This window comes from Schistocerca piceifrons, chromosome 4, assembly GCF_021461385.2.
Source record: "Schistocerca piceifrons isolate TAMUIC-IGC-003096 chromosome 4, iqSchPice1.1, whole genome shotgun sequence".
Classification (NCBI taxonomy): Eukaryota; Metazoa; Arthropoda; class Insecta; order Orthoptera; family Acrididae; genus Schistocerca; species Schistocerca piceifrons.
The window spans coordinates 544,450,907-544,478,366 of NC_060141.1; the positions used below are offsets into that span (position 1 = coordinate 544,450,907).

A 27,460-nucleotide genomic window follows, 5' to 3' on the forward strand; every position below is an offset into this window, starting at 1 on the left:
ATTTGTCCATTTATAAATTTAGTCTATGTGGACCCCATACTACCAATGGCCTTGTCAAAGGAGGTAGAGAAAGAGACAGACGTTCAGGGCACTCTCTTGTCTGTGGGATTGGAAACAGCCCTCAAAAGGCGCAAGAATCAGCAGTGATCAGCTACATGAGGGTGCAGAAGGTAATGGAGACCACTGCATTAAAGACACACATAATGTGTATTCAGGCGACATGTGGCCTGTAACTGGAAAAAGTGTCATGGTGATCTCTCCATTGACAAAAGATTCTGGCTTATTCCTACTTTCAGTTCTCTTGGAAGGGTCTGCCAAGGGGGAGGTGACTGTGAGGAAAAGATGGAATAATCAATGACAGAATAATGTTCTATGAGTCGGAGCATGGAATGTCAGAAGTAACGTAGTAAGACTCCGGAAGAATAAATATGGAAGGAAGTGAGATACTGAAGTAGTGAGTATCCTAGGGATATTGGTAGTGCGATAAGGAATACTGGAGTAGCCAGTTCATTTGAGGAGTGGACATCTCTAAAAAGGACAGTCACGGATGTTGGATGGATAGATACAGGTACAGGGAAGGTAACGGCCACGAAACCGTGGATAACAGAAGAAATACTTCAATTGACTGATGTAAGAAGGAAGTACAAAAATTTTCCTGGAAATTCAGGAATACAGATACACAAGTCACTTAGGAATGAAATAAATAGGAAGTGCAAGGGAGATAAGGTGAAATGGCTGCATGAAAAATTTCAAAAAACCAAAAAAGAAATGATTGTCGGAGGGAATGATTCGGCATGTAGAAAACTCGAAACAGCCCTCAATGTAATTAAAAAACAAGGATGGCAACATTAGGAGTGCAATGAGAATTCCACTGTTAAACACAGAGGAGAGGACTTTTATCATGTCATCAGACAAGTCCTCCCCGTCATAGAGGGCTACAATGTACTCTTTCCAACTAGATAGTTGGAAAGAGTACATTGTAGGCCCCGATGACGGGGAGGACTTTTCTGACGACATGATAAAAGAAGAAAGAGGAATCAGTAGTCATGAGAGAGGGGTGCACTATTAGAAATGGAGTTTAAAAGAGCTTTGTAAGACCTAAAATCAAATAAGGTAGATGGGATAGATAGGGAGTGGGGTGGGGAGGTGGTGGGGGTGGGGGGGAAGAGTGGCAACCAAATGACTACCCAAGTTGATGTGTAGAATCTATGGGACTGGCAACATATTATCAGACTTTCAAAGAAAATATCTTTGCAGAAGAAGCTGATTAGCACAGTTGCCGTAGTGTAGTGGTTATGATACTAGATTGTTGCATGGAGAGTCATGAGTTCGAAACTCACCTGAACTGAAAAATTTTAATTTCTATATTCGGTTTGAGTACATTCTAGAAGTATCCACAAATGACAAGAATCATTGTGCTGGAATGATCTGTAGCTGTATATATACCGTATGTGTTCTGGCTGGAGGCAGTTCGCTCCACGCTCTTGTATGTGCAAGTGCTGAATAAACCTTCGTTAAGTGAAGTGAGTGTTCGCCATTCATCTACTTACACCTTCCACTATGTGACAATATCATCCACCCAATTCTGAAGCTCACAAAATCAGATAAGTGCGAGAACTATTGCACCGTCAGATAACAGCTCATGTGTCCAAGATGGTGACAAAAATAATGTATAGAAGAATGGAAAAGAAAACTGAGGTTCTATTAGATGATGATGGTATGTATGTATGTGTGTGTGTGTGTGTGTGTGTGTGTGTGTGTGTGTGTGTGTGTGTGTGTGTGTGTGGGGGGGGGGGGGGGGGGAAGACTGGTATTATATAATTTATACAAGTACCAATCTGTAAATTGAAGAGGCAATGACTGGAAAGCTAGAAAGGCTCAGGAGTGGGGTTGAAGTTCAACATGAAAGGTTACCATTGGTAAGATTCACTGATGACATCGCTGTTCTCAGTGAAGCTGAAGAGGAATTACAGGATCTTTTGAATGGTATGAACAGTCTAATGAGTACAGAATACAGATTGAGAGTTGTTGTTGTTGTTGTTGTTGTTGTTGTGGTCTTCAGTCCTGAGACTGGTTTGATGCAGCTCTCCATGCTAATCTATCCTGTGCAAGCTTCTTCATCTCCCAGTACCTACTGCAACATACATCCTTCTGAGTCTGCTTAGTGTATTCATCTCTTGGTCTCCCTCTACGATTTTTACCCTCCACACTGCCCTCCAATACTAAATTGGTGAACCCTTGATGCCTCGTCACATGTCCTACCAACCGATCCCTTCTTCTAGTCAAGTTGTGCCACAAACTTCTCTTCTCCCCAATCCTATTCAATACTTCCTCATTGGTTATGTGATCTACCCATCTAATCTTCAGCATTCTTCTGTAGCACTACATTTTGAAAGCTTCTATTCTCTTCCTGTCCAAACTATTTATCATCCATGTTTCTCTTCCATACATGGATACACTCCATACAAATACTTTCAGAAACGACTTCCTGACACTTAAATCTATACTCGATGTTAACAAATTTCTCTTCTTCAGAAATGCTTTCCTTGCCATTGCCAGTCTACATTTTATATCCTCTCTACTTCGACCATCATCAGTTATTTTGCTCCCCAAATAGCAAAATTCCTTTACTAGTTTAAGTGTCTCATTTCCTAATCTAATTCCCTCAGCATCACCCGATTTAATTCGACTACATTCCATTATCCTCGTTTTGCTTTTGTTGATAGATTGAGAGTAAACCATGAAAAGATGAAAGTAATGATAGGAAGCAGAATGAGAATAGCCTGAAACTTAACATCAAAATTGGTGATCATTAAGTTAAGGACTGCTGTAGCTTGGAAGCAAAACAGCCCATGATGGATGAAGCAAGGCAAAGAGGGCATTCCTGGCCAAGATAAATCCACTGGCATCAAACATAGGCCTTAATTTGAGGAAGAAATTTCTGAAATTGTACATTCAGAGCAGTGTGTTGTATGGTAGTGAATCATGGACAATGGGAAAACTGAAACAGATCAGAATTGAAATGTTTCAGATATAAGGCTATAGAAGGATGTTGAAAAATTAGGTAGACTTATAAGGAATGAGGAGATTCACCACAGCATCAGTGAAGAAAGGAACGAATAATATGACTTCTGTTAAGACACCAGGGAATAATCTCCATGGTACGAAAGGGAGCTGTAGATGGTAAAAACTGTAGGGGAAGACAGAGGTTGAAATAGATCCAACAAATAATTGAGGATGTAGGGAGCAAGTGCTACTCTAAGATGAAGAAGTAAGTGCAGGAGAGGAATTCATGTGGGCTGCTTCAGACCAATTGGAAAACATTTAGATTCAAACGAATTGCAGTTTAAATGTGTTACACTCAAAGAAAGTAAGGTATGTAGGATGCATTCTCATTGTTGGCAGCGGGATGAAAGTCTCTTCCCACTCACCAATACACCCACTCCACTCTCCGTTCGGCCAAACTGGTGCCACCACACCCTATGCCACACTTCTGAAATTGTGAAATTAAATCTGTCCATGACCTCAACTACCAAAGCTTCATCTTCAAATGTGAGGTGACCCCTCATTGACCCCAGCAACCAGAGCTTAATCTGCCTTGACCTTGTATTTTTTGAATGATGAATTCAGGAAATAATCTTATTTTATAACCAGGTGAATGCGGTGTATAAGTGAAATGGAGACAAATGGGGGAAATATTCTGACAGAGATACGGATGATAAATGAGGAAATGCACTGATGTCAGTTAATCTGACAATGATTGGGTTGTGTTGGTCTAGCTTGTGGGGACAAGTATCTCAGAAACAGGGAAGCTGGTCACATGTTCACTTGCTGCTGTAGCACTAGACTGCAACAGCCCAGTAAGTTGGGAATCACTGAGCATTGCCTGTCAGAACTCCACAGCATGGATTATGGCCAAACCAAAGTCCTGACACAGACTTCCAAATACTGGGACTGTGTCATTAAAGAAGCCATAGAGATCAGAGTAAGGGAGCCACAACTAAATCGTGATAGTGGTTACATCCTTAGCAAGGCATGAGAACCCACGATCACCCAGATTAAGGAGAAAAAGGATATTTCCCAGAGTGTACTGACTTCGGGGGAGGAGGGAAGAATAACGAGAGGTGGTGCCGGCAGACCCTCCTGAATGAGAAGGCCTAGGACGCAGCGGCCAGACGGTGGGAGAATGGACGCTGTACCTGGACCCCGCGCGGGGCGCACCGACTCTTAGGAAGTGCCTGAGGGAGGAGCAGGAGGGGGATTGTCCTAGATATACCTGGCGCCAGCCCACCGCCGGTCAGTACATCAGTGCACTTGATGATGGCAATGTGGTAGATTGCCGAAATATTGTGTCCTATGCACACTCATACCAGGCTGTTCACCCAAGATTTATTTTGTCAGTCTTGTATTGTTCTTGGAAAGAAAGATTGTCGGTATGACTCTGTGTGGGCTCTAATCTCTCTGATTTTATCCTCATGGTCTCTTCGCGAGCTATACGTAGGAGGGAGCGATATACTGCTTGACTCCTCGGTGAAGGTATGTTCTCGAAACTTCAACAAAAGCCCATAACAAGGTACTGAGCATCTCTCTTGCAGGGTCTTCCACTGGAGTTCATCTATCATCTCCGTAACACTTTCACGATTACTAAATGATCCTGTAACGAAGCGTACTGCTCTCCATTGGATCTTCTCTATCTCTTCTATCAACCCTATCCGGTACGGATCCCACACCGGTGAGCAGTATTCAAGCAGTTGGCAAACAAGTGTGCTTTAACCTACTTCCTTTGTTTATGGACTGCATTTCCTTAGGATTCTTCCAATGAATCTCAGTCTGGCATCTGCTTTACCGACGATCAACTTTATATGGTCATTCCATTTTAAATCACTCCTAATGACTACTCCCAGATAATTTATGGAATTAACTGTTCCAGTTGCTGACCTGCTATATTGTAGCTAAATAATAAAGGATCTTTCTTTCTATGTATTCACAGCACATTACGCTTGTCTGCATTGAGATTCAGTTGCCATTCCCTGCACAATACGAGCCGACCGGAGTGGCCGTGCGGTTCTAGGCACTACATTCTGGAGCCAAGCGACTGCTACGGTTGCAGGTTTGAACCCTGCCTTAGGCATGGATGTGTGTGATGTCCTTCGGTTAGTTAGGTTTAATTAGTTCTAAGTTCTAGGCAACTGATGACCTCAGAAGTTAAGTCGCATAGTGCTCAGAGCCATTTTGCACAATGCGTCAATTGGTTGCAGATCCTCCTGCATTTCAGTACAATTTTCCATTGTTACAACATCTCTCGATATACTACAGCATCATCCGCAAAAAGCCACAGTGAACTTCTGATGTTATCCACAAGGTCATTTATATGTATTGTGAATAGCAACGATCCTACGACACTCCCCTGCGGCACACCTGAAATCGCTCTTACTTCGGAAGACTCCTCTCAATTGAGAATGACATGCTGTACTCCATTGTTATTACTTCCTTACAGCTGCTTCTTTTTTATCGTCAGTATGGCTATGAATTCATGTCAGGATGCACAGACAAATTAATACTCTCTCTCCATCTGTCTCTTTATGTGTGTGTGTGTGTGTGTGTGTGTGTGTGTGTGTGTGTGTGTGTGTGTGTGTGTGTGTGTGTGAGTGAGAGAGCGAGAGAGAGAGAGAGAGAGATAAAGTGTTTTTTATTATTTGTTGCAGGTGCAATGGTAATGTGAGGCCTGTGCAGACCAGAACATCAAAAATACGAAGAAAAACAAGACTCCCAGAAGAACTGTTGTACCCACCAGATGCAATGACTACATCTGCTCCTGAGGTCCAATCACAAGATGAACCAACTGAAGAAAACTTGATGCCTCCACCAGACAAAGCTATTAGTCGAGTACCAAGTGCTCCTGGTTCACTGAAGTGAGTCAGTTTGCTGTGTATGTGCCTGCTTCTGTCTTTATGTAACTGTGCATCTGTCTTTCCTCTGGCTTTCCATATATCCCCTCATCATCTCTCTCTCTCTCTCTCTCTTTCTGTGTGTGTGTGTGTGTGTGTGTGTGTGTGTGTGTGTGTGTGTGTGTGTCGGGGGGGGATTTCATTTCTTTGGTGGATGATGGTCTCACAGGTGCCAGCAACATCAGTAAATAATTTGCCTACTTAAACATTTTGACGATATTATGAAGAACTATTGTCTTAATTTCTACTCTGTCTACTGTGATTACTGTTGTTTTGAATGGATTATTTCTTCATTACAACTCATTCTTGCTTCCTAGGCTTTTTTCATATCTTCTGTTCCAAAGATTGCTTACAAGGAGGTAGAAAGCTTCCATTGTTTACCTTTGTTCATGTTCCTTAGTTTCTGTTTCATGTTTCCAGTTTCTGTAGGATGAAACCACAAGGAAAAAATAATCAAATGAAAGTTGTCAGTTGAGTACGCTAATTTTTAGACTATCTGTATGGTGTGAAAAATATTTTAATATGTGGAATTTAATAGGTGTAAAAATTTCAGGTTGGTATTTATGAGAGTATTTTTTAGCATTGTTCAGTATTACCATACAGTATTTACCATGTAAATGTGTCACATGGCTGCTTGAAACCTAAGTACAAAATGAAATAGTCAATGTATCTTACATATTTTCTGTTTATTACTTGCAGCATACCATCTCAGCTCTGGTGTTGGTGTCTTTGTACAGTAATCATTGCAACTGCATACATTCTGAAATGCATTGAAGCTTCTCACTATCTGTAGTTTAGGCCAAACATTTAGAATAGCCTTTTGGATTCTAGAGAGGAGGAGGAATGACTGTTTAAAGTCATTATGCATCTCAAAGGTGACTGATATTGAGAAATGAAGTTTTGTCCTTTAACAAATTTCTGAAATCTGACACCTCATCTGTAGCATGCTAACACCTGTTGTATTGCAGGATTGCTGTGATTAATATTGCTTACTAAATCACCTGATGAATTTTTCTGTATACAAGGACAAATAAGATCACTTTACTTCCTCTTAGTTTCTAGTGGAGTAAAAAAAAACTCAAAATTGCACAAAAGATTTTAAAACTAGTTTTCTGTGTGGGATTTAAAATTCAGAGTAGGAATTCAGCTAACTTCATCAAATTGTTTTTAACCAATCTACATTGTTTTCAGCAGAATGGAACATGGCCAATACTGTTTTTGATGGAGACAATAAACTGTCACTTAGAGTTTGATTGTACCAAAAGTAGTTTCCAATAGTTGATGCTTTGTTTTGTGGATATTATTATTATTATTGTTTTAGTGTAATAGTGTCAGTGACGTGCTTATTTGTTTACATAGTTTCAGTTGTGTCTTTCACTGGGTTACCTTTTTCTTCTTCTAAGTCATTAACTTATTTCCCCTCTTCCTAGGCCAACAATCTGCTTTGTGAATGCTGCCCTTCCCACAGGAATTCTGTAACCCCCCACCTCTCTCTCTCTCTCTCTCTCTCTCTCTCTCTCTCTCTCTCTCTCTCTCTCTCTCTCTCTCTGACCCCTTCCCCTTTTTCCCTCTCTCCCCTCCTGTGTGTGCACATGTAAAAAATCTGTCACTGCCCAGAACTGATATGTTCCTGTTTTTACATGTGTGTTTTTAGTAGTATATATGGTTTAAATTTCTGCTAACATATTTGTTTTCTGTGTAGAGAGAAGTTCTTTTTTCCATAGTGCCGTCGATTAAATAGTTCTGTCTTCTGAGTGAGAATAGAAAAAACTCTGGGACATTTAAAAATATATTTAAAGAAGTCATAGTACTTCATAATGAGGGAGTGAAACTGACAAAACACATTGAACAGAGCTGAAGAATGGTTTTGCCTTAGCTACAAATTATTTCATTAAACAGTTTGAAGAGATTTGGTTTATTGAGTACATAAAGTAATCCTCAATTGTGCTCTTTAAGATAAATTTAGAAAAGTTTTCTCTGGATCAGATCACCTTACTAAACTGTTAATTTTATAGTCATAATTAGATTAAACATCTAGAAATCTTCATTAGCCTTATTTTTTTTGACATTTCGTAAACTTAAAAGTCACATACTGGGTTGCAAATTAATATTTATGTGAGATAAAACCATAGGCAACATTTTAGAAAATACTACTACCCATTTTCTCTCCCATTCAGACATTGCAACTACAAATTGTTATTTTTGTGCTTTAGAGGTCAGGAAGGAGAAGTTAGTGACACAAGCAGTAACTACACCTACTATTGATTGGCGACTCCATGGAGTGTTCTGTGCACCACCACCATATAATGGATATAATTGGAAGGAGAAACAGCATTGGTCATATTTTTTTGTTTTGTTTTATCATCTGCAAAATTGATTTTTGGTCACTTAGTGACCATCCTCAGTGCTAGCAGCTACAAATTTCACATAACGATCAGAGAGTATAAACCAGAAAATCACAACTACACCTGCATATGAACATAACAGTTGGTAGGAACATACCTGTAATATACAATTAAAATTGGTTGGCACCGGTATCAACAAGCTTAGAGCGATCACATAAACTGAGGCCACTGTTTACATGCACCAGTTCAGCAGACCTCGGTGTGACGTGTCACGTGAAGACTTAATATTACTGGTTTTGCGAGATATTAACACAAAATAACTCTTGTGCACTTGTGAATCATGAAGTAATTCAAATTTAAAATGTACGTAAAACACATAGCAGACGAAGGGGGAAGGAAACATCTAAAATACATTGGCGTATTGTTTTTAAAAAAACAAACTTACAAAACATAAAACAGATCGATAATAAGTTGTCAGAGTGCAGGACAGGTAAAGGAGAAAAAGACAATGAAAAAGAATAATATATGAATAACACAAAATGAGGTATAACACAGGTTTTTAAAAAAACATAATACCCACCATCTGGCATGGGAAGTTAGAGGTACAACGTGCGTGATTTACGCAAAATGTTACGTTAAGACTAAGGAGTCAAATATATAAAAAATAGTAATAGTATGAAACTGCCATTACATAATAATTAAAATGCCGTGAAACACAATGTTCATTACAAAAAAGTTGGTAGGTGTGGATAAACAATTTTGTTATCATATTTAACCGACATGATGATGTCCCCTTGGACAAGCTAGCATTATTATAACAGTGGTTATACGCTTCCGCATAAGCACTGGGTCAGAACCCATACATACATGACATCAAATATACACGGTTGCTTACTGTAAAACATAGCACCCACCATTTGGTGTGGGAAGTTAGAAGTATATCGTTCTTGATTTACGTAAATATTATGTTAAAACTGAGAAGTCAAATATATAAAAATAGTAATATTACGAAAATACCACTAAGTAACAATTCAAATGCCATTAAACAATATTAATTACAACAACAAAAAAGGTTTGAGGGTGTAGAGTAACAATTTTATCATATTTAATGACATGATAATGTACATATCATTCGTCCCATCACTGTTTGTACGCTTCCATATCAGCACTGGGTCAGAACCCATTCATACATTCACAGGTTGATAAAACAGTAATAAAACTGCCAAGCAACCGGTTTTGAAGACTAATAAAAAAATTTGATTTTACATAACTTATACTTACAGTGGGACCCATATGACATGTAAGCAGACTTAAGAAGTATCTATAGTTCTAATTGTGTTATTGAAATAAATTTAAAATACTACCCGTTGAAATACATCTTGGACATTTATGGGATGGTATCCAAAAAATATAGTAAAGATAATTTAAGTCAGAATGAGACAAGCGAAACTAAAAATCAAAAATTTATGACTTTGCCTTTCTATGGTCCCATTAGCAATATAATTGCCAGAGTATTAAAGAAGAGAAATATTAATGTAGGTTTCTCAATGACGAACAGACAGGCATGCTTTTAATGAATAACATTCATGAACGCAATGTCTTGCACGAATCAGGTGTTTACAAACTTATGTGTGCCACTTGTAATGCAGGTTACATAGGGCAAACCGGAAGAAAATTAGAAACAAGGTTCTGTGAGCACGTTGCACTTGAGAGGAAAGATATTGCAGAAAAATCGAATTTTGCAGCCCATCTGGTAGCTACTGGTTATACAACTCCAGATTTGACATCGCAATTGAAGTTGTTGCACAAGGGTAAAAAAGGATCCTTTCTCGACCTTATGGAAGACATGGAGATCTTTTGCCATCAGAAATCTCCAGATATCGCGCTACTTAACGAGCAAACAATATCGAGAAGCACACATTTTTGGGAATGCTTCTCTGATATCCTATGAAAAAAGTCAGCAACTTGTTGCCAATTATCACAATTAGCAATTTGTAGTCAGTTGCTTGTTATCCCTTATATACAACGCCTCAGTCATAGTTGCTACGAGAACACCTACAATGGCTGCTATTCCAACTATCTCAACATATAGACACACATGTTTCAGTTTGTTCTAATAACATTACTACTTTCAGTTTTTAAAAAGTATGCTCCCTTTTGTACCTTAATTTTTAGAACTTATGGATGCCTACTGAACATAATTTTACTACAGTCGACATCTCTTAGGTGCTGACACAAAGTGATATGAACCGGTTTTCACTTTTACGTAATTATTTTTAATGTATGTTAACAATTCCTTTTCTGTTTGAATAAGTGCTGGATATCGTGCATAGCCTGTTTTTAATTTCTCTAAAGTACGATGTATATTTCTGGTATAAGTGGTACTATTACCTGTCCTTCCTCATGATGGTTTCTCGATGTATGATGTATACTACTTGTTCGCACCTTGTATTTAAATTTATTTCAACAACACAATTAGAACTATAGATACTTCTTAAGTCTGCTTACATGTCATATGGGTCCCACTGTAACTATAAGTTATGTAAAATCAAATTATTTTTATTAGTATTCAAAACCGGTTGCTTGGCAATTTTATTACTGTTTCATCAACCTGTGAATGTATGAATGGGTTCTGACCCAGTGCTGATGTGGAAGCGTACAACCAGTGATGGGACGAATGATATGTACATTATGACGTCGTTAAATATGATAACAAAATTATTACTCTACACCCTCAAACCTTTTTTGTTAATTATATTGTTTAATGGCTTTTGAATTGTTACTTAGTGGCATTTTCGTAATATTACTATTTTTATATATTTGACTTCTCAGTTTTAACATAATATTTACGTAAATCAAGAACGATATACTTCTAACTTCCCACGCCAAATGGTGGGTGCCATGTTTTACAGTAAGCAACCGTGTATATTTGATGTCATGTATGTATGGGTTCTGACCCAGTGCTTATGCGGAAGCGTATAACCACTGTTATAATAATGCTAGCTTGTCCAAGGGGACAAACGAGACGTACATCATCATGTTGGTTAAATATGGTAACAAAATTGTTTATCCACACCTACAAACTTTTTTGTAATGAACATTGTGTTTCACGGCATTTTAATTATTATGTAATGGCAGTTTCATACTATTACTATTTTTTATATATTTGACTCCTTAGTCTTAACGTAACATTTTGCATAAATCACGCACGTTGTACCTCTAACTTCCCACGCCAGATGGTGGGTATTATGTTTTTTGAAAACCTGTGTTATACCTAATTTCGTGTTATTCATATATTATTCTTTTTCATTGTCTTTTTCTCCTTTACCTGTCCTGCACTCTGACAACTTATTATCGATCTGTTTTACGTTTTGTAAGTTTGTTTTTTTTAAAAACAATATGCCAATGTATTTTAGATGTTTCCTTCCCTCTTCGTCTGCTATGTGTTTTACGTACATTTTAAATTTGAATTACTTCATGATTCACAAATGCACAAGAGTTATTTTGTGTTAATATCTCGCAAAACCATTACTATTAAGTCTTCACGTGACACGTCACATAGAGGGCGTTCCAAGCCCTGTCACACTGAGCTCTGCTGAACTGGTGCATGTAAACAGCGGCCTCAGTTTATGTGATCGCTCTAAGCTTGTTGATACCAGTGCCTACCAATTTTAATTGTATATTACAGCTATGTTCCTACCAAGTGTTACGTTCATACGCAGGTGTAGTTGTGATTTTCTGGTTTATACCCTCTGATCGTTATGTGAAATTTTTAACTGCTAGCACTGAGGATGGTCACTAAGTGACCGAAAATCGATTTTGCGGATAATAAAACAAAAACAAAAAATACGACCAATGCTGTTTCTCCTTCCAATCATAAGCACCTACTATTCCACCTGTTCCTCTCCTCCATCTATTCACTTCACTTTATTCCATGCAGCCTATCATAATCATTCACAACATTGTTTGTTTTGATGAATTTTTCCTCTAGTGTGTTAATCCTAGCATGTGAAATTTTTCAGTTTGAGCTATAATTACTTTCAAAAAGAGAGAATCTGAAGCAGTAATGTCAATAAAGTAGTGCCGTCCTTTGCAAGATGGATCATCATCCTTTGAATATGTGGACTATCTGTTCTTGTAGGTAACTGTGAAACAGATACCAGCCTGCCTAGTAGTTTTGGTTGTTCCTTAAGGGTGACTCAAAACCTTCAAAAAATGATGGTAATGTCAGTCACTTTTTTCCAAAATCTGTACATTGATCTGTATTGGTTTTACGGCAAATAATCACCAGGTATATGCATCTACATTGATACTATGGAAATCGTTGTAAAGTGCATGGAAAAAGGTACTTCACATTTTTTATCACATATTACGGTTTCTGCCCTTTTCATGTGACTATACAGCATGAAAAAGAAAACTGTGCAAATGCCGCTCTGTGTGTTGCAAGCAGTCTAATTGTATCTTTGCAGTTCCTGCCAGAGTGGTATGTGGCAGTCTGTGGTATTTCATAGATTTCTCCCTGGATACCGATGTTTGAAGCTTTGTAAGCTTTCACAAGGTATATGACATACATCTGCAAGTGTCTCCCAGTTCAGGTTTCTCATAATTACCATAACATCTCCAGTGTGTCAAACAAACTTGTGATCCTTTATGCTGCCCTCTTATATATACCTTCAGTAACTCCTCCGGTCTTCTTTCGGTGGGTCCCAAACACTTCAGCAGAATTCTAGGATGAGTTACACAAGTTTTGTAAGCTGTGTCATTTGTGGGCTGATTACATTTCCGTAGTATTCAACCAGTGAACCAAAGCCTGCCACCTGTTTTACTTTTGATTGAGCAGAAGTTCTCATTCCATTTCAGATACTAATCACCCAACTGCTCACAGGAGACGAATGGTTCCAGTTGTGACTCACTAACACGGGAGTCATAGAACAGTACATTTTTGATTCTTATGATGACCACAGTTTGACAATTCTGAGTATATAGAGTAAGCTCCCAATCTCTGTACCATTTTGAAATCTTAGCAAGGTATGACAAGTTGTTTGTACAATTTTCTTCAGATAGTACTTGTGCTTAGATACCCACATCACACACAGAATGTGAGAGACTGCTGTTAATATTGTGTACCAGGTCCTTAATATGCAACATGAACAAGAGTCTCAATATACCTCCCTGGCAAACGTGTGAAGTTGTGCCATCTGTTGATGACACTTTGTCCAAGGTATCCTCCTTAACAAGAAATTCTCAGTGTACTTACAAATTTTGCTTGGTAGTCCATATGACTGTACTTTGATCCTGTTTTCTTGTTTTGTGGGTTTCAGCATTCTTATGTGGAACATATTAATTAATTAATAGCTTCCTGGAACCTATTTTCGAGTGGAACTGGAGTATTAGAACCTATTACTCATAATTAATAGCGTAATCCATCCCTAGAAAAGTGAAAGTTGGGTTTCGTGTGATCAATGTTTGTCGAATCCATCTTGGTGGCTTGGAGAAGGTCATTCTGTTAAAGATACCTCATTACGTTTGAGATTCTACAACAGATGTATGTCTTTGCTGTTGCGTGATAGTTTTGTGGGTCATGTCTGCAACCCGTCTTGTAGATGACAGTAATCTGTGATTTCTTTTGCCAAATACTGGGTACAGGGATTTGTTCAAGAAATAACTGTATATAATGGTTCTGTATAAAAGCTGACAGGAATTCTGTTGGGTCTGTACCATTGGCCTTTTCTCTTTAGAGCTGTTTCGCAATGCAATTGATACTAAGTCTATAGGCCTCTCATCAGTAGTGCAGGAATTAAACTAGACCAGTACTCCAGGTTCTTCTTTTGTACAAGACCATTTGTAAACTGAATTTATTATTTTTGCTTTTGATTTGCTATCCTCAGTTTTGGTTCCAGTGTCACCCATAATTTCTTTGGGTTTCGTGGGAGTTCTTACAATAAAGTTCTGCTACAGTAGTCATTGAAGCTTCGTGTGTTGCCCTTTTGACACATGCACATGCCCATTTTATGTATCTCTGTCTGTGGCACTACACTTTATTTTAAAACTGTTGTGCGATAGTTGCCATTTCTTTACAAATGGAGGATACCATTCAGGGTCGCTACAGTAATAAACTGTGCATGAGGTAGTTCATGATTGTTTGTTGGAGAGTGCGAGCGAGAATGTTTTTCAACTTAACAGCATGTATGTATTGCCCAGGTAAACAGCAGCCTCCTGTTGGTTAGTATTCTTATAAGGGATAATTTAATATGAATTATTTTTGTTTGGAAATAATTAATTTTGTTCTCTGCAGTGTGCTAATATCTAGAGATTAGATTTTGTTACAGTATTTCCATTTTGTGTTCGCAGGTTGTAATCCAGTTAACAGATATGTTTCTTTGGGATAGAATAGATGGTTTTGTAATCGTTTTATTCTTTTATACATTTAATTTTTGTCAAAAATATCTGTAGTAATTCCAACACTGTTGGCTAATATTCTGTTTGTTCATTTACTTTTCAATTGTCTGGACCACTGATGGAACGTACCTACAATACAGGGAAGAAAAATACAAAAAAATTGGCATTTACAAACATTAGAAAATTCAGGTTTGAATAAAAAGTAGTATGAAAAGAATGCATTGCTACTCACCATACAGAGGAGATGTTGAGCCACACACATCCTCAGTGAAAAGACTGCTATACATCTAAGCTTCTGGCCAAAAGGCATTCTTCCGAAGTACAAAATACAAACACAAACACACACATTCACAAAAGGACAGCTCACACACATATAACCACTGTCTCTGGCTAATGTGGACAGAGACAGTGTCTTGTATGTGATTTGTACTTATGTGAATTTACATGTGTTTTTTACTTTGGGAGAAGGCCTTTTGGCTGAAAGCTTAGATGTGTAACTGTCTTTTCATTGCGCCTGTCTGCAACTTCACATCTTCTGTATATGGTACGTAGCAATCTATCCTTTTTGTAGTGTTATCATTATTCCATCCTGGATTTTTTATTGTTTACTGTCTATAATATTGTTGTTAAAAATTGGCATTTGCATGAAAAAGTCCAAACCAATTTCTTTCAATAGAAAAATGTTTAACCCAATAAAAATATGAAGACTTCATTTCAATAATAAGATGTGATTGTTAGTATCCTAATACTACCTCTGTGTCTTGAACATTGTTGCTTTGCCACAAAGGTACTCCCGCTGTGTGTGTTTCCATCAGTTGTTTGTTATGTAATAGAAAATATGCATATATGCTTCCATATATCCTAAACAACTGTCTAATATTCAGCATCATAGATAAGCGTACTACAGGGTACTGAAATACGGAGAGCTGTTGCCTGGAGCAGATATAAAAAAAATGAAGTTGTTCTCTCATTTATACTGATGTCATGATATGATGTGTCCACAGCAAAACAGGTTGACAACTGATTGACTGGAATAACTGCCCAGAAGACAGCTAAACAATCTACTTTTAGTGGGATAAGAGTACTTCATGTGGAGTTCTTCCCTTACTCTGGATGGCATAAGATTCTCAGTGTGAGGATTTTGTGCAGTTTCTCATGATCCGAGAAGGCAGCACATCTTCACTGAAATATTGACAGTGGACCTAAACACAATAGCAGAGAGAGATGACCACAGTATAACATCAATGGTGAAAGTTGTAGGCTCCAACAGATAGTGTTTACTAAAATTGTTAATATTGTAGTAAGTTACTTTGAGTATTACACTGTGTCCCTGCAAATGTCACATAGTTTTGGGCCGGATTAGGTGCAATATGCGCACTGAAAAAAAAGTTGCCCATGCTGACATGTAGATTCCCATAAAAAGTTTGTACCATGCTGGCTATTGTAATTCTTTGTGATTACAGTGAATGAAATTTCTAATTTTTGCTCCTAATCTCTGCAATAATCCCTCTGCTTATTTCAGTTTTAATTCCTGTCATTAACAGTTCTAATAAAGCATGAAAGTTTGCTGGAGTGGGATAGGTATCTATGTTTACAGTTGGTCCAAAATGTTGCCATTACAGACATTTTCATTAGGTATTCTGTACAAGATCAATAAAGTGAACAATAATTATGAACAGAAGCTACCTCTTCTCATAATTCAGAGTGGAGATATCCCTAACAAAGTAAAATTATTAAAATTTTTTCCTTATGTCCTAAACATGTTTCGAAACAATAGTGTCATCCTCATCGAGATGATATTTCTGGGGGCACTTTGTTGTGCTCGTGATTATGAATGGTTTTTAGACGATGATGATGCAGTTTCTTGTTCAGCATTTGTTTGTAAAAGGGTTTTGTTTACCCACTTGTCTAGTTTGTTTAAGTTTAATTTCATTTTCAACACAGGAAAAGAGTTTGCATATTGCATTGTATTAAAACAAAAAGTGTGATAACTGCAAGTGAGTGCATCTGAAACATTGTACTCTATAATGGAGGAAGAAAGTCATTAGGTACGGAGTGTCCACTGAGAGTAACTCTATTATGCTGAACCATATTTCAAGAATAATAAAGAAAATATATAATAATGTTTTTCCAAGAAGTACCTCCACTTGCAAAGTTGAGCAACAACTTGATAAAACATTTGTGAGAAACTCTGGTTGTTATAAACAATTGCTCATCCACTAATTATACTGCAAAAGCATGAAACTGGGACAATTTCCACTAATTGAAAGAAAAGGGTGTGTTGCCTTTTCATTCTGCATTAAGGCTATATTGTATCTGAATGACATGAGGGGGCAAATCTGTACAGAATGTAAGCAGCTTATTTTGATTTTGTAACTGAGAATGCTGTTTACGTTTCACAGTTGAATTCCTGTACTAATGAAGAGAACTTGTCTGTAGAGAAATTGAGGGGAGGTTATGTTTGGTTGTCGTGATTGTTGCTTTTTTTATTGTGTTTCAAGCTAATCTCACAAGAGCATTAATATTTGGCCACTTTTTAACATGCAGTCATCCGCTGACAAAAAGGTTTTAACAGCTGTTATCTTTCCTCCAGAAATTTGGTAACTAAGACTGAGCTACCGAAGCCCTCACCAGTGGCAGGCCGTAAAACTTATGACCGCCAGGAATCCACTTCTCCTCGAACTACACGCCGTACATTTAACACATTGCAGAGCAATTTGCTTGGCAAACCGGGATCAATGTAAGTGGGAGTGGTGCATGCTTGAATAACTGTAGTAAGTGCATGACTTACATAAAATGGTTGTGAAGACTTATGCTAGTGAGAAATATAGTGACAGTAAAATAGTAAAATGAGTGCTATAACAGTATTAAGCAGTGTGCTCCTTTATCATGAAAGGCTGCTTAAAAATTAGTTTGTAGATATTTTTGTGGTTGAAGCCATTGTTGTTGCTGTGAAACTGTTTATCACAACAAGCTTTTTGTATTGAATATAGGAGGTAGTAGATTAAAAAATATCTTATTTAGCTTTCTGAGCTTAGCCTTGCTAATATTAAAAGCTGGTTTGTAGAACTGTGTTCCACTGTAATAATTAGAAGAAAACAAGAAGATGGGCAGCTAGCTGTTCTTCTGTCTAACATAAAAAAGGCTCGTCCCATCTGGTAAAACTATATTGAAGTGGTTCAGTATTCCGGTAATCACTTCACATTCAGATTGTGATATTTAACCCGTGATACCAATCACTGTAATACTGGCAAAGAAGTCGCTAAGTTATATGTCCTTGTTTAGCAATTAAATGTTGTAGGTGCCACACGTTACATGAAGAATAAAGAGGAAGCAGACATTGTGTGGATAATTCAGATGAAATATGATCAGTTTGCTGTAATATCTTGTTTTATTTATTTAATCATGTCAGAAACACACACTATAGCTTAAAAGTTACCCAAATTTTCCAAAACATGGTACTATAAGCATTTCAATTACAATTAATTGTGGCATAACCAGCATGCATCAACTTCGCATGCTTCCTCGGTGGCACCGATGACATATCTTGTGAAATGGATTTAGTTATTACACTTTGTCACTGAAGAATTGGTATTCCACACTTGTAATCTGAAAGTAATGCTTCCATTTTGCTATCATATCTCATCCTGCATACAAAATTTGTGTTGTACATAACATAATAAAATTTGGTTTCTTTTGTATTGAGTGCAAATGGTCAGAACCTCACTTGGATGCTTTGGGTTATTGCTAACAGATTTTACATAACAGCCTGTATAAATTAAATGGATTGGAGCTGGTAGTAAAACAGTTGTCTGAGTGCATATGAGATGTGCCTGATCGGCTCATTTGTAAGAGTATTTCCTGAAGTTGGCAGTTTTTTGGGACTTAAATCACACTGGTTTAGGCCTTAAAAAAGTAAAATTTTAGAAAGAAAATATATTTGCTATTGTACGACCAGGTATGGCAAACAATAGTCTTAAAAGCGGAGAGAGAATATTTTTTGGTATTTCCACAGTGATCTGAGTATCTGATTATCTATTTCCTGATGGTGTTTGTTTCACAGCAAACATTAACATTTATCCTTCCATGTAGTTGTACTGTTCTTCTGTTTTGATTTCTTGTATGAAACATTATCTGCAATCTTATCCTTTGCTGGCATACATTTTGACTCTTAAACAAATGAAGCAGAAATTTTCTTTTTACTATTGCTCTTCTGTCAAGCTACTAACAATGCAAATCCCTTTCACTTAACTGTCATTTTACTGCATTTTTTTGGAAACTGGATATTCTCATTCTGTCTTCTGCCTACTCTGTTAACATCAGTTTGTATGTAACAAAGCATCAGCATTTCTGATTTGTAAACCACCAGTTGATGAAAACCTTTAAGTAAAAGAACTAGTTATTATGTCGTTGTACTGTCAAGGGGGTTTCATAGGTCTGCCCCTCCCTACTTGGCCTCTTGGAAACCCCCCCCCCCCCTTTTTTCCTTTTCTTTCTCGACACAGTGTAGTATTTTGAAAGTAACCACTGGTTTAGCTTGCAGTCTGCAATTATACTGTGAAATTATTTCATTGTGTTATTGTGAAAGTTTTCTGAACAATTATTTTTTTTAAATAAGTTAAGTGTTGCTACATCCATAATGGAATTCACATGCTGACATGATTAATCTGTTAATTTTGTAAATATATTTAGCAGACTGTACTATATGTATATCATTGAATGATGGTAAAAAATTACATATAATGCTGATATTAGATCGTTTTGTTATTTAACTCCCTAAATATATGTTAAAAATTGACATTCTTTATTTCATAATGTTTTGCATGAATTGAAATCATGATCAGAATGTCAGAAGAATCCTAAATATTACGGTAGTATACCTGGTAGAAATTGTGATTTTATTTAGCTGGTTATGGACATTGTGTGTACAAACAGCAGCATCACAGGATTAATGTTAAGATGCATACGAGTATTCTGTGCTTGTAGGTGTACAAACATTTATTTTGAAGTTTCCAGTAATTTTACTTGTGTGACTTCCATCCTTCAGATTCTGTAAAATGTGCTGTATTATTTTGTCAGTTGCCTTTAAAGATAACAAATTTCTCCCAGAACTGGTGGAAAATTAGAATTCTTAAGTGAAAAGTGTCATAAATGCAATAAAAGAGTGTGTATATATATATTTTCTCTGTCTAATAACCAGTTTAAAAAATGTTTTGTTTAATACTGTGACAATGGTGAACAGAATGATTCTTTTCACATCATTGCACTTTTAAAGAGAATTTTGCAGCTTGGAGTGTAGTACAGCGAAGGAAAACTAAGATGCATAATTTTTCAGTCACATGCTCAAACAACTGAATGGACAGTGTGACAAATTAAATTATGAAATGGATGATGCTCCAAAAACATCATTCTTTGTGTGGGGGAATGTACTTATTAAGAAACATGATCATTCAGTCAAACACTTACGCACCTGACTAGCTGTGTGATAAACTAATTACAAAAATTTTTTGGAAAACATTTGAGCTACTCAACTGTGCTATTAACTTCCCATTGAATGACAGAATTATCCATAACCTGTTTGTTTTCAGCTTAGAGAGCAGCTTTAAAATATGTGTGACAAACAATTGAACTGAGTATAACAGTGTGCTGCCACTAATATGCTGATGATTGTTCCATTGTCCTTTTGTTTTGTGCCATTAGTTAATGCTTAACATTGTGAGAATGTTTGTTCTACCACAAACTAACACAAGGCTTCTATGTGTGTGCCTGCACGCATGCTTGGGCTTGAGCAGGGATCAGGGTCTAGATGCAAGCCCACCTAACTCTCCCCCAACATACCGGCGTACCAACAGTCGTGAGGAAAACGTGTTTTCTCGCCTTACGTCTGGGACTACAGCTTCAAGTGATCAGCAGATTGGGGAAGGTGTCATCAGTGTATACCAGGGGAAGGTATGATATTAATTTAGTACTTTGAATTTGCAGATCAATGTTAGCAAATGTTCATGCCTTACATATATACACTTATTTTTGTTATTTATTAATGATGATGTTTAATTTGGCAGTTCACTCTCTCACGATGATTTTCTTGATCTCCATTAACTTTTTGATTACTCATATGTTTGGATATAACTTCACTGGCAAGAGAAATAACATGACAACACAGGCACAGACCTGAAAACCTTTTATTTAAAAGGCAACACATACAGAAACTTACCTCACCCCCACAAATAAAGCCCATTGGGTTTAGGTCGGGAGAGTGTGGAGGCTGGGCAGTTGGTTTTTTCGACCTATCCATCAGTCACAGAAACTGTTATTGCCTGGCCTCCACACTCTGTGGTCCTAAACCCACTGAACTTTTATATGTCGGGCCATTTGAAAGCTCTTGTGTATGGAATCCCTGTACAAGATGTTCAGAGTACTGTGCCCATATTGTGGAAGGCTGCAAGATGATATGCAGTACTCGAGGGATACATCAGTGCATCAGAGATATACTATCATGGCAGGTTGATGCATGTATTGATGCCATCAGAGGGCATAGTGAACATGTCCTGTGAGAAGGACTTGTGTATGGTATGCTGGTGCATTCTGTTCATGTGTGTTTCCCATGATCAAGGAGTTGGATCAAATGAGTTGTAACATGGAAACAAAGCATTTCAAGACCCATGTTCATATAACATAATTTCTTTGTCTATGTGTAAGGAATGTGTCCTGCAATTTGTGCTTTATGTTTTTGTTACATCCTTTATAGATTGGAATGTATTGACGAAATTTTGGTTGGAGATATTAATGAACAAGACACTATGAAACACATGCTTTCTCCTTATCCTTCCTCTTCATCTTCTTCGCACCTGTGAAATCTGATGCAGCAATATTACATTGTTAACAGGGCTAATATGGCTGGACATCTTACTGTCAGTGATGTTTCTTGAATCCTCTCTAGAGTGTCAAACCGATGGCCTTTCAACTTGAGTTTCAGTTTAGGGAATAGTGCAAAGTCGTAAGGTGCCAAATCTGGTGAGTATGGTGGGTGGGGTACAACCACCATGTTGTTTTTTGCCAAAAAGGTCCTGGTGAGCAAGAACGTGTGATGGCGTTTGTCATGATGCAGCAGCCAGTTCCATTGACACCAAAGTTTGGGCTGTCGTTGCCACACGTTTTCACGGAGCCGTCTCAAAACGTCACAGTAGTATGCGGAATTCAGTGTTTGGTTGGGTGGGATGAACTCATTGTGCACAATTCCCTTGGTATCAAAGAAAATGATGATCATGCTCTTCCACTGGGACGATTGTTGCTTTGTCTCTGGGTCATAACCGTAAATCCAGCTCTCTTCGCCAGTAATAACCCATGACAAGAAGGTTGAATCATCAGATGAAGGTCCGTGCACACTTCAACTAATTGTAAGATCGCCACACACCAAACACAGAGTATTACGGAAATCAGTGGGGACATGCAACACGTCCTCCCAGCTGAATGCCACTCCGCACACCGACTCATCAGATATGCAGCTCTCGCCACCTAGCGGTGCAAAGATCTACTACTCCTACTTTCCAGATGGCAGCACCAGTCCCAAAATTTTTGGGTTCCACCTTCTACAGCAGTTGTAATTTCTTTGGCTTTCTCAACAGATTGTTGAAATCTGTTGAATACTGGTTATACGATAAATCACTCAAATTTAAAGGCTGTCAGTTCAATTAAATACTAGGAATTACAGTTATGAACAACCTAAATTGGAACAGCCACATAGATAATATTTTGGGGAAGGCAAACCAGAGATTGTTTTATTGACAGGATGCTTAAAGATGCAACAGGTTGAGAGGCCTACTAAAGAGACTTCTACACTAAATTTGTCCATCGTCTGCTAAAGTATTGTTGTGCAGCATGGGATCTTTATCAGATAGGATTGACAGAGGACATCGAAAAAGCCCAAAGAAGGGCAGCTTATACTGTATTATCGTGAAATAAGAGAGAGATTGTCATGGAAATGATAGATGGGTTGGGGTGGCAATCATTAAAACAGACATTTTTCATTGTGGTGAGATCTTTTCACAAAATTTCAGCCAGCAGCTTTCTCCCCTGAATTTGAAAATATTTTACAGTCATCAACCAAGCATGCAGAAAGAGTGAAGTATTCATTTTTCCTATGAGCTGTTAAACGGAGGAACACTAGAGAAATGGTCTGAAAGTTGTTGAAAGAACCCTCTGCCACATATTTAAATGTGAATTGCAGAGTAGTCATTTAGATATATTTTGATAGATTATAGGACTGGTTCTATTTGCTTTTGCAGAACATAGTTTCATTGTACATCATTAGAAATGTGGAGTGTTTAAAGATTTTGTTGTCTTCCTTGATCTTTAACAGTGCATATCATAAATCTAGGATGAAACAAAGATTTGCATGATTTTCCATAAGAATGATGTGCAGTATCATGAGCATTCCACATCATTTGGATGAGAAAATTAAAGTAAGGAGACTTTGCTTTTTGTAAAAGAGGTAGAATCCAGTCCTATAAATTGTTCTACAAACATGTCTGCTTTTAGAGCATCAAAAACCAAATGAAAATTATGTATTTCAGATCATCCCACCAGGCTGACAGTTGCATCATTTTGCACAATATTTTAACTATTGATCTAGTTGTCATAGGTTGAATGCTGTCAGCAAGAAGTTCAAGCATGTTAACCATCTATACTCCACCCACAGGTGTAATCTAGATCAGAGCCCTGTGTAGTTCGACCTCTGCAGTACTCACAGCATCTTGTGTCATGCCTCTCCTTTGGTGTTCAGACACAATGACAGTTGTGACTGATGCCCATACTGTTATAACTAAGCAGTGTCAGATTGAACTAGTAACACCAATAAGTGCTTTCTGCCATCCAGGTGAGCTTCAAGCATGTTTGTGCCGACTTTTGATAGGCAAGTTGTGGTCAACAGTTCAGTGAAGTAATGATAGAAATCCGTTACGTAATCATAGAAAGGTATACCCGCAAGTTTGTTGCAGTCACTTTGTTACCAAATTGCCGATGATGTACTTTCCTCTATGATGTGCAGCATTGCAAGATTTCCTCTTCTCCCCACCCCTCTGATAGTCCAAGGTGGTGGAACTAGCCCACTTGGGCCAAGTTCAAAATGGAGGGAAATTCGAAAGCCCACTTGTGTTACTGGGAAATTCAAATAGCATATGTCATAGGTATATCACAAATATTTAATATATTTGACACATACTTGTACACATAATTCATCCATATTTCTAGCGAATATCAGCTTGCATTTTCCTCTAATTCTGAGGAAAATTGTAATTCAGCCAGTAACTGACTCTTGTTTCTAAAAAAGTACTGTCACTGGCAACTGCCTGATTCACCACTGTTTCACACCATGCAGCTCGAGAGATAATCTAAAATGTATCTGTAATATTGAGCCATGTAGCATGATCTTTCATCATTAAACACACTAACAAAATTATTGGCTCGCTTCAGTGCTCATTCTCACAATATAGATGACACATTGAACAATGCAAATAAAAGACGGAGAGCACTTCATATTTTCAAATTCTTCAAATTCAGCTACTTACAGGAAAGAAGTACCAATAGGTCATTTTCAGACATTTCTACAGGTTAATCCCACTTGCCCCTAGCAGTAGTGGGGGTATGTTACCGCCACAGCATTTTTATGCAAGTAATGAGTTGAGTTGTGTATAATTCAGTTATGGTTGAAACACCTCCAGGCACTCCTGATTTATGCTTTTGTAACGTCTTTTCGCCTCAAACCCTCGGCCACAGTTGTGCAAGGACTGTCTTACTATAACTAATTTTTCTTACGTATTACGTGAAATGTCTGCCAGTTTTGGTAGAATTTCATTCAGTCATTACAGAGATATGCTAATATGTTATTGTATTTGCAAGTGCCATCATCATCCCCCCCCCCCCCCCCCCCCCCCCACACACACACACACTTGCTCCCAACTAAGGGGGTGAAATATTATTGTAACAGTAATGAAGTAGTCTGGCAACCTTGAAAAACTATGGATTTGATGCTAATATTGGTCGTTATCAAATATTTTTGCAAGTCACTTCTTCTTTCCCTAATATTTTTATACAAACAAGTATACAGATAATTGGTCATGTATAGACTAAATTTGATTGGAAGCACTTCAGGCATTCCTGAGTTAAGCTTCTATGTTATCCCCTTTCTCCCCCATCCCCTGTACTTTTTTAAAAATAATGTAATCAAACATCAAATGAAACCAAGGTTAATTCATATTGCAAAACTTTATTGAGCCATGGAAGTAGTTTGTGATGTATAGCTGTCAGTGAGATGTAAAAGTAAAGTTACGCAAATTAAAATAGGAAAAAGAAAAAATGAAAAGAATTGATAATGTGAAGTGCTATCGCTGTTTCCTATCTTTTGTGTATTGGTAACATTCATTGAACTTGCTTTAACATGGATCAACAGCCTACGTAAATTATTGAAAGGGGTCTCATATTCCACGTAGGGCTGTGAATGATTTTATTTTAGCTATTGCAATTTCAAAATTTATGCCATTATCGAGCACATATAAATGTATTGTGAAGACATAAAAACATGTTAGGGTGACAACAATAATCTGAAAAGTAACCTCAAGAATGTGCTAATTGCACTGCTGACAAATTACTAGTGCAATGTAACTGTACAGATATAAGCTATGAATAATGGTGACCTTGTTGTGTTATGTCCCTATTTACAACCACTTAACATATAAGATTAAAATTCTAACCCTGTTAACACACAATACGTACATAGCATTATAATGCTACAAGTTCAAAATGTGTTTGAGCATGAAGGATGTTGTTGCAAATGACAAAAAGCCTACTTTCAATGGAAGTGACAGATGTGACCACTGACTTGGTAAATATAACTAAATAAACGTAACTGCTTCAACTCATGCTGTTTCTTGTGCAGTTTGAAACATAAATGTAGCTATACAAAGTAAACTCACAGAATGGTAGTGAAGATAATAATGAGAGTCTTATGCACCTCACAGATTTACTAAACAGCAATATCAGCAAGACATAAGTAACATAATGGGGAGATGATAACAGTCTGAACACAATGAGCTAGGTGACACAGTGGTTAGCACACTGGACATGCATTCAAAAGAATGACAATTCAAATCCGCATGTGACCATCCAGATTTAGGTTTCCAATGATTTCCCTAAATTGCTTCAGGCAAATGCTGGGATGGATCCTTTGAAAGGGCACAGCCAATTTCTGTCCATGTCATTTGAAACAATCTGAGCTTGTGTTCCATCTCTAATGACCTCGGTGTCAAGGGGATGTTAAATTCTAATCTTCCTTCTTTCACCAGTCTTAATAGAAAACAGTGTGCATCATGGCATGGCACCAATTACTACTAAACATATGAGAGTCAGAACTTTTTTGATCTTATTGTTCAGTGTGTTGTCATCTCCCAGATACATTTTATTCCTGATAAATTTCAGTGTGTAGGTGCTTGATAATGGCAATAACATAAACATTGCAATAGCAAAAATAAAGCTCTTGACAGCTAAATGAGGAATATGTTGTCCTTTCAGTGGCTCACTGACCTGTGCTAATGATGTACTTTGGCAGTCAGTTGATTTGAAAATCCTGGTTCATTCAGTTAAGAGCTGATCAACAGCTACTCCTCTGTTGCAATAAGTTCTGTGCATACTTCAGCAGACACTGTTGGGCATGGCTGTAGAACAGTGTGTGTTACTGGATTTTGATAATTTTAGAAGCAATGTCTATAGAACTACAGCAGTTGTAATAAACCATCTCAACATGTTTATTTAATGTTAATATTGCTAGCACTTAGATTAATAGACCATCATAGACAACAGTGATGTGGGTGTCCAGGAAATATTTAATGGTTCTGACTGATATAATTTGGTATTACCTCGATGCCAACATAGCTGCTGTCCTAACTGTTGGCTGATGATGGTCTACTACAAAGTCGACTGTTTCTTTATTTTTCTTTTTACTATTTTGGATTTAGGCATTGTTGGCTGGATAGTGAACATAAAATCTGAATAGTAAAATATCCAAAATGCCTATAAAGTTAATCATTAACAATAAAATAAAACAACTATTGGTGGTAAAACACCGCACAGTAATTGTATTAAGTTTGTTTTTGAATGAAATATGTTGTTAATCATTCTGTGATTGTGGCCAGAGATACTCCAGAACATTTGTGTAGCTTGCCTGTTTGGGCTCCAATTCACAATGACACTTGTTTCCAGACTCCAAAATGAACACAGGCCTAAACCGTCATCTGCTTGGCTCTTCCGTCCACCTGATCTACCTTGTTAAGGTAAATCTTCTTTGCTTGTTGCAGCAGAAGCACCATGATATCAAAGTTTGCATTTTGCATATGCTGAAAATCCCGTAGAAACACAGTTCATTGAAGAGGGGCTGTGTAGAATATCTATTCCATGTTTCTACAAGTGTTGTAGTGCTGTCGAATTTTGGACTGCATTCCCTATCTGGCAAAGAAAACAATGGGATAGTGGTATTTCATCCCCAAACACTATTAAAAAGATGATTGTCAATTCCACGTCAAATGTCATTGGGTTATTAGATGAAGAGAAAGTAGTCAAACAAGTAATTTTATTGACATTATTTGTGGAATCTGTCAGTATCTGAGATGTTACATTGCTTCTAATGTTACTGAAAAGACCAGTTACAAGATAAAAGTTCTTTATAATATGGAAATGTTTGTTCTTCTTGCTGCTCACATAACTGATGACAAATTTATT

The 27,460-nt window shown here is 37.5% G+C and overlaps 1 protein-coding gene across 3 annotated transcripts in view; it reads left to right on the forward strand.

The window, feature by feature from the left end:
* LOC124795495 (kinesin-like protein KIF21A) overlaps positions 1-27,460 on the forward strand; it is a 493,366-nt gene that overhangs the window by 395,239 nt on the left and 70,667 nt on the right. For 2 of the 3 annotated variants that reach the window (XM_047259545.1, XM_047259546.1), the window contains exons 19-21: positions 5,706-5,912; positions 17,286-17,432; positions 20,485-20,641. In XM_047259545.1, the coding sequence (XP_047115501.1) occupies positions 5,706-5,912; positions 17,286-17,432; positions 20,485-20,641 (511 nt within the window). The remainder of the gene's footprint in view (positions 1-5,705; positions 5,913-17,285; positions 17,433-20,484; positions 20,642-27,460) is intronic. The other variant, XM_047259547.1, reaches the window with a different exon arrangement.